The following is a 17,032-nucleotide window of genomic DNA, read 5'->3' on the forward strand; positions in this document are numbered from 1 at the left end:
AAGATACTTCAGAGTTCTAAAAGAAGCTCTTAGCCACATTCACCTACAAATAAAGACATAATGATAAGAAAATCAAATGTCATTTGTTCTCTTACAGGATGACGCTTTAGCTCTGTTGAACTTTTTATAATTTTTTGCTCTAGACCTGCAACCCAAATATGTAGTAAGAAATAACCAATGACCAAGATTCTGCAACCTAAGGACCTTCAGTTCTAACATCACGTTTGGCACTTTTTTGGTGTCATTTACACACATTTTCAATCTTGTTGAGCATTTAACAAGTTGGTTTCCACCCTCTAACAGTACATTCCTTGAACTCCATCACTCTTTCTCTAAATAGTCCTTGTAAGTAGTGTCAATCAGGATCCTGATTCAATGATCCTGAAGCAGCAACCTCCAGTACTGCAGTTGTCCCCTACTCATTGTAGTGAATGTTTTTGCTAATTAAAACAAAGAAAGTTAAAAATCTTGTAAATGGATAGTAGTGTGACACTTTTTTTGCTTGATTTTTTTGTCTTTAATACAAAAATGGTCTTGTAAATTTAGAAGAATTAATCTCCCAGAGAGGTATTTCCCAGAATGTTTTTAATTATTCTAATCTTTAATTTATATGCAGATGTATGCACTTGAGACAGTAAAAATAAAATAGTAACTTTATCCAATAATGGCGAAGACCCAGATGGTTAAAAAATACCAGAAGGAATCAGCTGAAGACTCTAAGCATCTTCTCGTTTTCAATCCTTCTGTCAATGCTGAAACATTCTCCAGCTCTGAAATAACACAAAACAGCATCTGCAATTGCAGAATTGTGATTGGTCCAGAACAAATATTCTTCCCAACTGGTCCTTGGCCACAAACACACAGTCCTTGGCCACAAACACACAGCTTAGAGCTGTGCAAGATGGAAATTGTTTTCTAATTTTATTGTGAACTTGAGAGAATCCAGCTGCCTTACAAGCTAAACTGATTAGAGTTTACTGTAAAACATTTTGTGAAATTTCTATGACATGCCCATAGTAACAATGGAAAAAGAAATAAACAGAGCATTAGCTATCACACGATGCAGACAAGATGAACACAAATTTAAGGCTGCTTTCAGGATGTCAGAAATGAGTAAGATGCAATAATTAAACATGAGTACTTGTGTGTATACTGTTTTTCTGTTCATATCTTATTTATTAAACCTGTAATTTTAAACTTTATTTATTATTATTATTATTTTTTTTCCTCTTTACGACGAGAAATAAAAATGCAGTAATGAAGCGTTTAGCTGCCACACCAGGAAATAAAAAATGGGACCTTCTTATTATAACAACTTTTCACATCTAGTTGTAATAGTATTGTGAAAAACCACTCTACAATGTGGTAAACTTTATTATTAGAACATAAAACATAAATATGATTATGGAAATGGCTGATTTTGGTTGAGTAATTTGTTGTTATTAAACACGCTGGATACAATTAAGTTAAGTATGCGTCTCTGTGTATGTATGAACAAAATATTAACACTTTATAAGAAGATACACATTATGCTAAAAACATTTAATGTTTTAAATAACGTGATGGGTTTTGTTACAACCTCATGTTGTTTTTCTATATCAGATTATGTGTGAAACTTCAGACAGGTTATTGGTCGGATGGTGTGGATGTCCAGCCAATTACTGTGTCTTCTCAGCTATTTGAGTCTGCTACTGACATCTATACAAAACATCTGTATTGGTTTTGAACAACTGTAATGCTTGTGCAAATCTTTAGTTTTGCCTCAGTCATTTGTTGTGATCTGTTGTGTCAGGAGCTGGCAAAGTACTATAATGTATTTATTTAGTCGTCACCTCAGCTGTAACTGGTTGATTTTATATCATTTTCTTTTGTTTGCCTCTAGCAAAATAACCTGTTTCTCAGTAGCAGCCATGCTAAGAGCTGATTGAATTCTCTAAATCAAAAGCAGAAAAGCTTCAATGATTCCTCCATATTTTCCTTTTGAATACAAAATGCTGCATCATCCTTTATGAAAGGTGATTTTGTTGAAAAAATTCCTTATGGTTCAGCTTTTAATGTGATGCTCGATATTTTCATGCAGTGCAAACTGAGATCCATGTCAGTAAATGTGAGGACAAAAAGTTGAAGACTTCTCACTTTTGTGGCTTTTTCTTTACTTTGGGGGGATTAACACCTTTATAATTAAGTAACTGGTGATCCAGGTTGTACCCCACCTCTCGCATAACAGAAGCTAAGATGGATTCCAGCCCCCCGTGCATCACTGAATTTGATACAGTAGAAAAATGAATATATATATATATATATATATATATATATATATATATATATATATATATATATAGAATTAAACCTGTAAAACAACAGATGTTCCAAAAAGTTTTTTTTTAAGTTTTGCCTCTTTGCTTTGCACTTATGCAACTATTCATGAACAAATACCAAAACTGTAATGGCTGCAGTGCTTTCATATAAGGTACTACAGCCATTAAGCTAATGTTCATGTTTAGTTTTTTACTTTGGAATATACTGTGTGAGTCTTAATTTCAGCATAGTAATAATATTAGTTATAGCAGAAGTACCATTCGTTGGAGAAAATTACATAAAGTAATCTGCAGTTTATAGCTTTGTTATTGCTGTTGTGGGAGATTCTGGACTTCAGGAGTTTGTAGAAGAACTGCTGATGCTAAGTAAGAAATACCCCAATGCCTCCTAAACAAATCCAGTCGAATTAAACAGTATCAGAGAAAAAGCGTGAGGCTGATCTCAGCAAACCGTTTTGAGCAAAACCAGATAAAAGAGCATATTTACATTCCAGCAGAAAGTCTCCTGCAAAGGTCAAACATTGTAATGTAAATTCATAACCTTTGTTCCACTCACTGGGAGAGCACTGATCTCTTATCATTTCACCCTTTGTTTCATCACACAAGCAGAGTTCTTTGATGTGCCTTATAGCATGCTTGAGATCAGTAACGAATGCCATGTGTGAATACATCTCAGCACGTGTTTGATATTGTCACTAGGGAGCTCCAGGGTCTGCTTAAAAGCATGAGATGGAAATTTAAGCTCCTCTACCAGCATGACTAATGCTGTTCCATTCGTTCCAAAGTGATGCACATTCATTTTGAGAAACAAATAAATAAATTAATAAAATACCACATGCTGTTTCAAGGCCCAAATTCAAGAGAAGGGGATTTCGTCAAATTTGATGACGATCATTTTCTATGAGACAAGAAGGTTCATCTATTTACTACTATCAATTGTAATGTGAATAATTCACAATATGTATGTATGTATATATATATATATATATATATATATATATATATATATATATATATTTGTAAATTATGTTTGCCAGCATGGAGACCTTCTGTTTTTATTGGATAAAGTGATGTTTGTGGCCTTCTACATGCAGACTGCAGCTGAAGGTCAGAATGAGGCCATGATAATAATAATAAAAAAAAGATACCCAATTCATACTTCAATTAAAGCTTTTTATTCACAAGTGACAGTGAGGGACGATAGCATAATAAAAGAGGTTGCCTAGTTGCATTTGTTACACTAGAAGCTACAAACAAAGCTCCCAGTTATGTACTTTAACCGGGAGCTTGATTTTTAGCAATCCTATAAGTTATAGAATTTTGTTTCAACGTCTCTGATTCAATGAGTCACTGAGGAAAACCTAATGAGCTGTTGGATCCATATAATTTGAATCAATTGTGTCAGAGCCGGAAAAACCTCTAAAACCTGCAGTACTGCATTTTTCTAGGATCAAACCTTCCTAAACCTGTAACAAGATCTGATTAATAACTAATGCTGAGCTTTTTCCAGTTGACTTATTATATTACAGACAAAAAAAAACAAACAAACAAAAAAAAAAAAAACAGCAGATAATTCATAGCTTTCCAACTCGATATATTTTGTAAAGGCTGCATTTTTTGTGTCAGAATTTTATGCAAATGAAATACATGCTATTCTATATTGTACATTGTGTATAATATATGTATTAGGGAAGGGCATTTTAAAGCAATTATAACTGAATTGCTGACATTTATAATTACCATTCTTTGTATGCCCCCACATACTGCTACTTTTCTATTCATTCCCATTGTACAATAGCTGTGTATAGTACATTACAGTTTTTTTTTCTTTTTTTTAAGCTTTAGTGACTCTGTCATGGCTTTAGTTTGTAAAACAACTGTATTTTTCCAGTTCAGTAGGTAATGACATGTAGCAAATGTGACTTATTTTTAATCCCTGTCCATGGAGGTGTGGTGAGAAACAGCTTTTCAACACAGGCTAACGTAGTGTGTGGTTCACTTACAGTATCACCTTATAGTTTCTTCAGTCTTGTGCTCATGCTTTTTCAAGAAAATCAACTTAAAAAATCTTCACGTTCAACAAAACTGATGGAAGCGAGCCTTTAGCTTTTGTCTTTGAGATTAGGTATGCTACTTGCACACACACCTACATCAAACTTTGTCTAGTGTCAAAGCTAACCCTAGTCTATTAGATGCTAAATTCTCAAATGACCGCCCATAGTCGTGGCAGACCCACGACAAGCTCATTTTACCTGGCTGAGGTTACACTGGAGTTTGGATACACTTTGCCTTTAGATTTAATGGGAAAGTGGGTTCTAACTTTGACAGGCATTGTTTCATGGTGTTAATTCACGGTCAAAGACTGGAATAGCAACTATGGAGCATCTTCAAAGGGCCTGAGTCCCAGACAGATCAGACTTTCAAACCGTTTATTGTGATTTGGTGGTTTGATTTGAAAAGTGCAATTTAATTCAGATTGATGTGTTCACATTCAACATCAAAATGCTCAAGCGAGATTATATTGTTTTATATTTCACAAAAACATTCCCAACATAGTCATACCCTTATTAAGAGTAAATACTTAACTTCTGATGACAGAGTTAACAGAGCTATGTCTTTTAAATGCAAAGTGTATTCCCCAAATCCAAGCAAATGTAACCCCAGTGGCATTAAAATAATGTTTTTTGGCTTTTTCCTTTTACAGAACCACAAATTGCGTGGTACATTATGCATATTGTATGTGTTGTTGAGAGTTAAAGCGAGTACTCCTCATTGCAGATGTGTGTGTTGTCTGTATGTGTCTGTATATGTATGTGTGCTGGACACATTTTTAAACACAACCTCGATTTGCAGCACCATATCTGAATATCTGAACTAGCATACAAGGATTTATATTACAGCAGTATTTGAAGCAAAACACTTAAATCCAGATGCCATTAGCGAGATCAGCACAAATAATTTACAGCTCAAGCCTCACAATAGAGGATAAAAATCAATTCCTAACAGACTGAAACTTTCTTCTACAGCCTGCAGAAGTCCTATGGGTTATCACCCAGTGGCAACAACACTCACTGAATGCAGATATATGACCAGTCAGAGACTAATGTTTGAGAAGGAGCAAGAAGAACAGGACAGGAGAGGAATGATGTGAGGGTGTGGAGCAATAGGGGTGTACAACTTCATGTTTTGTTCCTTTGGGGGAGAAAGTAAGACACACTGGCACTGTTTTTGTGCTTTAAAGCCTGTACGTGACTGCTTTGATTCTTTTCATGTTTTCTGGGAATAAAACGTCTTGATAGAGAGCACTTATATAAGTATGCTAAGAAAAGGTGACTAAGATCAGAGAGACACAGCTCTCAAACTCAAACTGAAATTTATCTTCATAGCTGCAGTTTAAAAACAGATTTCTGTAAATTCACTTGTAATTTTGCATTTCTCACAGTTCTTCAAATTACAGCTGCCTCTATTGTACACTTATTAGCTTTTTTACTAGAGGTCCAACCTGGTATCACCTTTTTCCTTCAGAACTGCTTTATTTATTGGTGTCATAGATTCAACAAGGTGTTGGAAACATTCCTCGGCAGTTTTGCTCTATATGAAGATGATAGCATCACACAGTTGCTGCAGATTTGTTGAATGCATATCCATGATGAGAATCTCCCATTCCACCACATCCCAAAGCTGCTCTATTGGATTGAGATCTGGTGACTGTGGAAGCCATTGGAGTCCAGTGAACTCATTGTCACATTCAAGAAAGCAGCTGGAGATGATCTGAGCTTTGTGATATGGTGCATTATCTTGCTGGAAGTAGCAACCAGAAGATGCTACACTGGGGTCATAAAGGGATGGACATGGTCAGCAACAATACTGTGGTTGGCTGTGCTGGTTGATGTCAGGTGGTTAATGCTCAGACCAACAACCATGCCACGTTCAAAGTCACTTAAATAATTTTGATGCTCAGATTGAACTTCAGCAAGCCATCCTGGTCATGTCTACATACATAAACGCTTTGAAGGGCTACCATGTGATTGGCTGCTTAGATATTTGTGTTAACAAGTAATTAGACTTAATAAAAAGGCTGATCATTGTAAACCATTTCATAATTCTTTGGCATTCTTTGGATTTTTAGATTTTAAGTTACATAAAAACTGGAGAACATACAGTGGACCTGAAGTGTTACAGCAATACAAAGTCAGGACACAAATACAAAAGCCACAACACACACAATTAACCTACAACACAAATACAAAAGCCACAACACACACAATTAATCTACAACACGAATAAAAAAGCCATAACACTGCACAATTAACCTACAACACGAATACAAAAGCCACAACACTACACAACTAACCTACAACACAAATACAAAAGCCACAACACTACACAATTAACCTACAACACGAATACAAAAGCCATAACACTGCACAATTAACCTACAACACGAATACAAAAGCCACAACACTACACAATTAACCTACAACACAAATACAAAAGCCACAACACTACACAATTAACCTACAACAAGAATACAAAAGCCATAACACTACACAACTAACCTACAACACGAATACAAAAGCCACAACACTACACAACTATCCTACAACACGAATACAAAAGCCAAAACACTACACAACTAACCTACAACACGAATACAAAAGCCATAACACTACACAACTAACCTACAACACGAATAAAAAAGCCATAACACTGCACAATTAACCTACAACACGAATACAAAAGCCATAACACTACACAACTAACCTACAACACGAATACAAAAGCCAAAACACTACACAACTAACCTACAACACGAATACAAAAGCCATAACACTACACAATTAACCTACAACACGAATACAAAAGCCACAACACTACACAATTAACCTACAACAAGAATACAAAAGCCACAACACTACACAACTAACCTACAACACGAATACAAACGAATACAAAAGCCACAACACTAGAATTAACCTACAACACGAATACAAAAGCCACAACACTACACAATTAACCTACAACAAGAATACAAAAGCCACAACACTACACAACTAACCTACAACACGAATACAAACGAATACAAAAGCCACAACACTAGAATTAACCTACAACACGAATACAAAAGCCATAACACTACACAATTAACCTACAACACGAATACAAAAGCCACAACACTACACAATTAACCTACAACACGAATACAAAAGCCACAACACTACACAATTAACCTACAACACGAATACAAAAGCCATAACACTACACAACTATCCTACAACACAAATACAAAAGCCAAAACACTACACAACTAACCTACAACACGAATACAAAAGCCATAACACTACACAATTAACCTACAACACGAATACAAAAGCCATAACACTGCACAATTAATCTACAACACGAATACAAAAGCCATAACACTGCACAATTAACCTACAACACGAATACAAAAGCCATAACACTACACAATTAACCTACAACACGAATACAAAAGCCATAACACTACACAACTATCCTACAACACGAATACAAAAGCCATAACACTGCACAATTAACCTACAACACGAATACAAAAGCCATAACACTACACAACTAACCTACAACACGAATACAAAAGCCATAACACTACACAATTAACCTACAACACGAATACAAAAGCCATAACACTACACAACTATCCTACAACACGAATACAAAAGCCAAAACACTACACAACTAACCTACAACACGAATACAAAAGCCACAACACTACACAACTAACCTACAACACGAATACAAAAGCCACAACACTACACAATTAACCTACAACACGAATACAAAAGCCACAACACTACACAACTAACCTACAACACGAATACAAAAACCACAACACTACACAACTAACCTACAACACGAATACAAAAACCACAACACTACACAACTAACCTACAACATGAATACAAAAGCCAAAACACTACACAATTAACCTACAGCACGAATACAAAAGCCACAACGCACACAATTAATCTACAACACGAATACAAAAGCCACTACACTACACAACTATCCTACAACACGAATACAAAAGCCACAACACTACACAACTAACCTACAACATGAATACAAAAGCCACTACACTACACAACTATCCTACAACACGAATACAAAAGCCACAACACTACACAATTAACCTACAGCACGAATACAAAAGTCACAACGCACACAATTAATCTACAACACGAATACAAAAGCCACTACACTACACAACTAACCTACAACACGAATACAAAAGCCAAAACACTACACAATTAACCTACAGCACGAATACAAAAGCCACAACGCACACAATTAATCTACAACACGAATACAAAAGCCACTACACTACACAACTATCCTACAACACGAATACAAAAGCCACAACACTACACAATTAACCTACAGCACGAATACAAAAGTCACAACGCACACAACTAACCTACAACACGAATACAAAAGCCACAACGCTACACAATTAACCCACAACGCGAATGCAAAAGCCACAACACTACACAATTAACTGCAACACAATTTTTTCGTGTTAATAACATTATTGTATTCGTGTTGCAGCTAATTGGGTAGTGTTCTGACTTTGTATTGCAGTGTCACTTCAGGGCCACCGTAAGAATGCTTTTATTTTTACATGCATGCTTCCTCCATGTTGATATTCTCCTTCAGCTTAGTTAATAACATATTATCCTCCCTCCTCCTATAGTCACACTAACTTCTAGCTGTAATGACCTGCTCTCTAGATGCTCATTATTCCTCATACAAGTATGATTCGTAAACAAGCCTCAGGTTCTTAGGAGAGAGTTTAAAGCCCTAAACTGATATGTGCAAACCTCTGTAAAATCATGAAAAAGCCAGGAACAATCGCAACGATGCTCCAATAACACACTCTCCCACAGCTAGGAGTGTCCCTGTCTCTTCTGCCTCATAAAAACTTTATGCAGCCAATCTCTTAAAACTCAGACAAGGAGAGCCCATTTCACCAGCTGGAAGAAGTTCAATTTCTCTCCACAACCTTACCCTGCATAAAAATAAAAAAGAAAGGACAAAGAAAAATCTTCTACTGGCAGAAAAAGTGAAAACCTATTTAATCTTTCAGCAAAGCTTCCATAAATAATTTCAGGGAACTATCCCAAGTCACATTTCTGGCTTTCAGCTAAAACAGAGAGCTGTCCGCTGCCTTACAAAAGCTATTGTTAGCCAACAGCAGCTACAACACTGTCAATTTGCAGCCATATCTGAACAAGATATTTCAATTCAACTACACTATCAACATTTTGATTCTTAAACCATAAAGTAACACAACACTCTTCCATAAGCACACTGTTTTACTATCTTTAAATCTCTTTTATAAACAATCAATAAACCTTCTGGCTAAATCCTCATTGCTGTAAGCCAGCAAACACAAAAAAGGTATAAAGAATGAGTGAAGAGGAGACTGACCTCTCTCACAGGTACTATCCCAGAAACCAGTCCCGGTGCAGTCGCAGACGAACCGGTTCCATCCTTCCTTACACACCCCGTTGTTCTTGCAGGGGTTGCTGTCGCACTGCTTCCCCGTCACCTTACTGCATGAGAACTTGATGCCAGTCACATTCTGCGACTGAGCTATCTGCCGGATGTCTTTGCTGCGTCCGTCGATGAACAGATCCCGCACGCAGCCCACATAGCCGTAGTTGAGCATAGCAGTCCAGAGTTCGGTAGGGAGCACCAAACCAGCTCGGCTGTCAGGAAGACCACCCAAATACAGGTCTCCTTCCAGGTCCAAGATCTCATTTTCCCCGCTGGCTGTGAAAGGTGTCCTGCGGCTGTTTACTGAGATTATCCCTGCAAGGAGAAAATGCAAGAATAAATAAATAAAAAAGTGATGTAATTTAACTTATCTCTTGTTGATCTTTTTCTCTTTTTTTATTCAAATCAGATTCAGTAATAGTTTCCTTGCTGCCACAATAAATCCTACTTGTTCTGCTAATTTTCTTCAAATGATTCTGAATAACTAAAGGATTTGTTTTTTTCTTTTTTTGGCCCATATTCATTGTATAGCACAAATATATAGAACTGTTCATAGAATCTGACAAGTCTATTTCTGTTCATCGAAGTGAGGTCAGAGGTGAAAGTTTTAGATGTTGCAGTGAAAAGTTGTGACAAATAAACTTATGAAAGAAGCTGATAGCAGAGTGTACAGCTCTGCACAAATATATGTGGTCTGAGCAGATGGATGTTTGGCAACCTGAAGTGCAAAGTTTGCCAACTTTATAGCTGTATTTTATAGGAAAATCTAAACTCAACTTATTGGTATATGTTTGAGTATTATATGAAGCTTAACCCAAAACAATAAACAGTACCTTTTGTAAAGAAGAAGAAAAAAAAGACTTTACTATATTCTATCTTTCTGACTCAAAAAAAGAGAGAGAAAAAAAAAAATCCAGATTGCTCCCTTCAATATTTTACTGAGGTCGTGTTCGTATAGCAGATGAAAAAAAGAAATCCCTTTTATTTCACAGTCCCAATTTAAATTGCATGATAACTGTGAAATATGAGTTCTCCCACATAATGTTATATTCACCTTGCAGCCAGGCAGAGAGCTACAGCCCTCCAAGCTACAGCGCTTTGTGGACATGAAAGTTAATTCACTCGCAACTCCTATTAACATTTCACTCAAGCCACAAGTGTGATTATGCCTGTTCTTAACCATCTTTCAGTCTGGTATCCATTTATCTGTCTCATTTCTGTTTTTCCCAGTGAAAAATCCAACTTTCTACTCTGCTATCGCACTCGGGGGCTGTGCAGGTGATTAATCAAAGCAGCGAGCTCTGACACACGGCTAAATTGGCTGCTCTAACCTGATATATAACATGGGCTGGAATGCCGACTAACACAGCCGTGTTCTCAGGAGGATCTCACCTAATGCAGAGATTGTGTTGGGTTTTGAGCTCAAGGCAAAAAGAAGTTTCTAACCTTTTTTTCTAATGTAATCTTCTTCTCACACTTTCTGTGTATTACGCTATGTTTTGAGGTCAGAGGACATACAAATGGAAGGAAGCCAGGCGGAAATGGACTCAATAGCTATTTAGAGAGAGGGATGACTTTATTCTGGCAATAAATCATAGTTAACATGACTACATTAAGGATGTTTATATCATCCTGTAGTTATGATGCAGGAAGGCTAAAATAAGTAGAAATACAATTACATCTGTGAGTCTTTAGGTAGGAAAAACCTCCCTAGTGTGTCATTCATCATTAATTTATTGTTAATTGATCAATTAACAAAACATTAAAACTTGCAATATTATTAGTGTTTTTTTTTTTACTATTTGGCATTTTAGAAATTTCCTAATTACTTAAAAAATTTTACTTTTTTTTGTTAGTTATGACTTTGAAAGGAGACATATTTGTATAGTATTTTTTCCACAAGTTGGTGCAACTTCCTGAGGTCTGAATGAAAGATATGTGACATGCTTTGGTTTGATTAACACAGACACAGAAAAAACAGGCAAAGTTGAGACAATGATTTTATAATTCACAAGTCTTTGCAACTGATTTTAAGGAGTAAAGGCAACTAAAGTCCTATCTTCTGTAGGTTGTTTTTTAATTAGGATCCATCCTACTGCTTTGTATTATCATGTAAATGCAAATGTGGACCCAAATTACCTTCAAGAATCCTTTATAGCAAGTTATTACCACATGATAACACATAGTATAGAAAGACTGAGGGCTCACACTAGCATGCAAAGCAAATTAAGCTCAGAGTAGCACACACCACATGGCCTGAAAAATATTCAATTCAATTTTCCTCCTCTTCTGTTTAAAGTTTTAATGCTGGCCACTTTTTCTCTTATATATGCCATAAATTCTTGGCTTAACTATTGATCCAATCCTTTTATTTGCTGAGGGTGGCACTTTTGATAACAAATTATTAGGAAGAATTTCAAGCTTTTGATTATTATCATTGTTAAATTACATTTAACATAATTGTTAAAGGTCTGACAAACGCAGCGTGGTTTAAACTTGAAATAGTGGAGGTAAATATGTGGAGACTTAATGTTTTCACACCTATTTTAGAGCAGGTGTGCCCAGCTCCGGTCCTCAAGGGCCACAATCCTGCAGGTTTTTGATGTGTCCCTGCTGCAAAAACCACCTGACTCAAACTGATGAGTCATTGTGCAAAACTTAATCGGCTGTTGGAACTATTTCATTTGAGTCAGGTGTGTTGAAGCAAAAAACATTGGAAAATCTGCAGGACAGCGGCCCTCAAGGACTGATGCAATGATGTTAAATGAAAAAAAAAAGGTAATAACTAATTCTGTATTTTAGGATATCCTGTCTAGCAGACTACCTCTGACTCTGTTGTTATGATTACTGTTTCTGAGAATTTGTTAGTTGCCTTATTGACATAAAGGCAACGGTAATATATCTTTAATTGTACTAGGAGTTCCATTTTTTATATTTTTATATAGTGTGTTTCTGAGACTTCAATGAGAGCAAAGACAAAATGGAAAGTAGTGAACTTAGGAAGTCCCCAGTGCCTTCCCAAAGCACAGAGCTGGTCTGGACTGAACAAATCTTTCAAACTATGGCAACAATATTTAACATATGTGGATTTTTTATTTGCTACTCCTGGAAAACTAGAAAACTGACTTCTCTTTCTCATTCCTGTACATGTGCTTTTTCTTCCTTTCATCTTTCATCTCCTCTCCATCCATACCTGAGCGACCATCCCTTTGGATATCCACATGGTGCCAGACGCCATCGTTGACTTTAGCCTGGGTGGCCTTGACTTTGATGGTTCCAGAGCCCATATCAAGCAGTAGATACAGCCCTCCATCCAGCAGCTCCACTGCAAAGAAGTCCACCTTGTTGTTCTTCTGGCCCTTCGCATCCCGCCGGTCCTGGGGCTTACCATGGGTGAAGAGGATAAGCCCGTTGGGTTCAGAGGTACGGAAGTCAAAGGAGATGGAGCCCACACGTTTGGTGTTCCATTTTGGCAAAGGAAGGTAGGAATCTGGGGTCTCAAAGTTGATGGGATCGAGGGTGGGAACGTTTTCACACTTAAAGACAATGTCGCCTTGGAGTTTCATCTTGGGGTCAACAATGCGGGCAAGACGAGAGAGCTCCAACCGGATATCGTTGTTCTTATACACCACCTGCAGATGATATACAAAGAAGGTTTAAAGATTTCTGAGGCATATTTTGCATCATTATCTTCATTTTTTAATTCACGTTTTGCTCAATCAATCAATCAGTCTTTATTTATGAAGCACTTTTCATACAAAAATGCAGCACAAAGTGCTTTCCATGGTTAAAACAATCCCCCCACTCCCTGCTGTAGAAGATTAAGTTCCAGTTCATCCATGGTTGGAAAGCTAATGTAATTTTGATAAAAATTAATTGTACTTCATGGTAAACTTTGATCTGCTCTGGTGTTATTACATATTGCAGATTCGAGGAAAGTAATGTCAATAAAATTAACATCTTCTAACGTTGTTTGTCTTAGTGACTGAGTGAGGTGTGAGAATTGTTTTCTAATGAACTGGTGAGCATTTCTTTGTAATGTTATAAAATTTCAGTCTTTATTAATTGAAAGTGAAAGCCCCTGGGAGGATTTATGACTGAGACACTGCACCCAATATCATACCTGTTTCCCCACAATGAATTTTCACCAAACCTATAATCCATCAAAGTAGAAATCAGCATTGTATTAAAGTCAAATCCAACAAAATACCACAGAAAAGGGGGAGAAAATATTGTCAAAAGGAATCCACCGATGTAGAAAATTAATGTTTTCTTTTTCTGTTTCTTTTTCTGGTTTATAGGGCAGTGTGTGTGTGTACAGGAAACAGCAACGGTGTTAGTAGGAACGCAGCTGTCAGCAAGCAGATTTAACGGCTGTGGGATTAATGATAATCCTGCAAGATTTGATAGTAAATCAACACAGGTGACCCCAGCTCTGAGGAGGACTGGTGAGAAGGGGGCAAAGAGACAATAACAACAACAAGGGGAGACACAAGATGAGACTGAGACAAGAAGTATAGTAAAAGAAGGGAAGGAAATTGCATGAAACAGAGATCATGTCAATAAGAAAACGGGAGAAAAAGAAGGTAAACTCTTCGAAGATGGTCAGTCTGTGCTTTTGAAAAGTGTACATGTCAATGCAGTTAAGGGCCATTGTTATCGCATGAAGACAATGGCTAGTGATTTAGGCAATTTAATTACTGATTCTGTTAATTTGATCTCACACACAGTAAACAACACTTTCTAAAAGAAGTACTTTAAACCGAGACACAATCTTTAACTTTCAGGAAAATCACACATGATGGATCTCTTTCAACTGACTCTGTAGCAACTGTTGAGGTCTACAGCAGAAAATGGCATGTGCAAAAAAAGAAAGAAAATCGGATTTACAAATAGTGTGCCCACACATTTTCTCAGCCAATGTCCCCTTTATAAATCAAAGACCACCTAGAAGTGTAAATTGCATGGATTTAGTTCATATCCCACAGCAATCAATATGCTTATGTAATACTTTTTCATGCACAGCATCCCCTTGACAAGCCACTTTTGGATCTGCAAGGTTTTCTAAGCTGGCAATGAAACAATCGCAGGGTATGCTGCCATTACAAAGTAGAAAATATATGTAACACAAGGAAATCTAATCAGTTGTGCATTGGTTATAGACTATAAGTCTACAGAAATACAGACAGAGGACAAAATTAAAAAAAGGAATTGGAAACCAGTAACCTTAAGGCTGGACTGGAACACCCTTTTCAACCAGTGACACTTAATATAATTAATTTTTTCTGTTGTCATTTACTATTGGGTCAGCTAGTGAAACACTTATTGCTGCAAAAGGAAATTTAACAACATAGAAGTCTAGAGCAGCGGTTCCCAATCTGAGGTCCAGGACAAACCAAGGGGGTCCCCAAAAAAGCACAGAGGATCCCGGAAGCTTTGAACATTCAGACCCTTTGTGATTAATGTTGAGACATTGTCCCTATTTTAGGAAAAAAAAAAAAAAAAAAAAAAAACGAAAGACTGTATGTTATTAATTTAACTTGGGCTTTATCGAAGGACAGAAAAAAACAACAGAAAAAGAAACAAAATCCTTAACATGCATTTAAATATTCTTAGGAGGTAAATACAGGTACTGTAAGTCTGTTTACTTCAATCTAGTAACATAAAAATATCAGACTTTAGTAGGAAATATAATGTGAACAAATATCTTTGAGCTACTTGTTTTTGTGCACATAGCTGAAACAAAGCGAAAACTTATTTTGACCCTGGAGATTTCTGCTTATAAAAAAAAACATGATGGGATTTAATGTTTTATGGAAAGCACTTTGAATTATCTTGTATATGAAATGTGTTATACCAGGGGTGTCCAAAGTCAGTCCTCGAGGGCCGCTGTCCTGCACGTTTTCATTGTTTCCTGTTTCAACACACCTGACTCAAATTATAGATCCAACAGCCTATTAAGTTTTGCACAATGACTCATTCATTTGCGTCAGGTGGTTTTGGAGCAGGGACACATCGAAAACCTGCAGGATTGTGGCCCTCAAGGACCGGAGCTGGACACCCCTGTGTTATACAAATACACTTGCCTTGCTTTGCCTTCATGAACACATTTACAATATATTCATTCTAAGGCTTGATCATTTTCTGATTAATTGCATGTCAAGCTGCAGTGTTAAAATGTGATAACATGATTTCTTTCTTTCTTTTCATTTGCATTTGCTTATCAGCTAACCTCCAGATGTAAGAGAAAATGAAGCCATAGTAGATAATCTGGCTGTCATCCATCAGTAGCAGTAAAATATGCAGGTACCCAAACTATTGTCAACTTTGGAGCAGACTGTGCAGTCATAAATATATATAAAAAATAAATAAATAAAAGAAAATAAGATGACAGATTGTTTTAACCACAGTTACTGATCTCTTTGAAACCCTTATGTTATGTTTTTTCCTCTAAATAATAAAAACTTGTATTCCGCTTTCAGGCTTCTCTTGGGTAACAGACCAAAGTGAATATAACATTAAAAGGGAACAAGAGAAGAGAGAGACATTTTAATGCTGCTCATTTGCCACAGCAAACTTTTTTTTAAAGTGATGTAATGGTCACTGTAGATCACTTGGATGCAAATCCCTCAAACCTTCTCCAAGGTTTCTAAGGTAACAACAATTTAAAGGAGAATTTTCACGACATGGACAGAATAACTATGATTAGTGATTCCCTTACAAAACATTGTCAGTCATATGCCCTTATAACATTGAGCTCTATGGTAAGTGGAACATCTGCAGCCTTTTTCTGTTCTGGAATTATGATTTTGTTTGTCCCACTGCAGGCTGATCAATAAGACAATCAAAATTATGTTACTAAAAACAAAGTGACTACCTCAGCTATACTTACCTTATATTTTCATTTGTTATGGCTGCACTTTGCTACGCTATCCTTTTGCCTATCAAAAGCCGAATGGGGCCCATTCATAATGCACACACGGGGGAGTAAAACAACCCCATAAAGAGCCGAGATCTTGCATCTCTGCTCCAGGATGGTGTATCGATCGAGCCTTAGTAAGGCTACAAGGAGATGGGTGAGGGTCAGCAGTTGGGTAAAAAAAATGGGGTTTGTGTACGTAGACACTAATACAAACACAATCTCCACCCTAATCTACTTCAGATCAGTGCTCATG

The 17,032-nt window shown here is 36.7% G+C and overlaps 1 protein-coding gene across 1 annotated transcript in view; it reads right to left on the reverse strand.

Annotated features, from left to right (window-relative positions):
* Positions 1-8,730: 8,730 nt before the first annotated feature.
* LOC121634219 (neurexin-3b-like) overlaps positions 8,731-17,032 on the reverse strand; it is a 102,314-nt gene continuing 94,012 nt past the window's right edge. The window contains exons 9-11 of the mRNA XM_041976731.1: positions 13,051-13,489; positions 9,789-10,172; positions 8,731-8,735 (exon numbers count right to left, since the gene is read on the reverse strand). Of these exons, the coding sequence (XP_041832665.1) occupies positions 8,731-8,735; positions 9,789-10,172; positions 13,051-13,489 (828 nt within the window). The remainder of the gene's footprint in view (positions 8,736-9,788; positions 10,173-13,050; positions 13,490-17,032) is intronic.

Source organism: Melanotaenia boesemani, chromosome 22 (assembly GCF_017639745.1).
Source record: "Melanotaenia boesemani isolate fMelBoe1 chromosome 22, fMelBoe1.pri, whole genome shotgun sequence".
In the NCBI taxonomy this organism is placed as follows: domain Eukaryota; kingdom Metazoa; phylum Chordata; class Actinopteri; order Atheriniformes; family Melanotaeniidae; genus Melanotaenia; species Melanotaenia boesemani.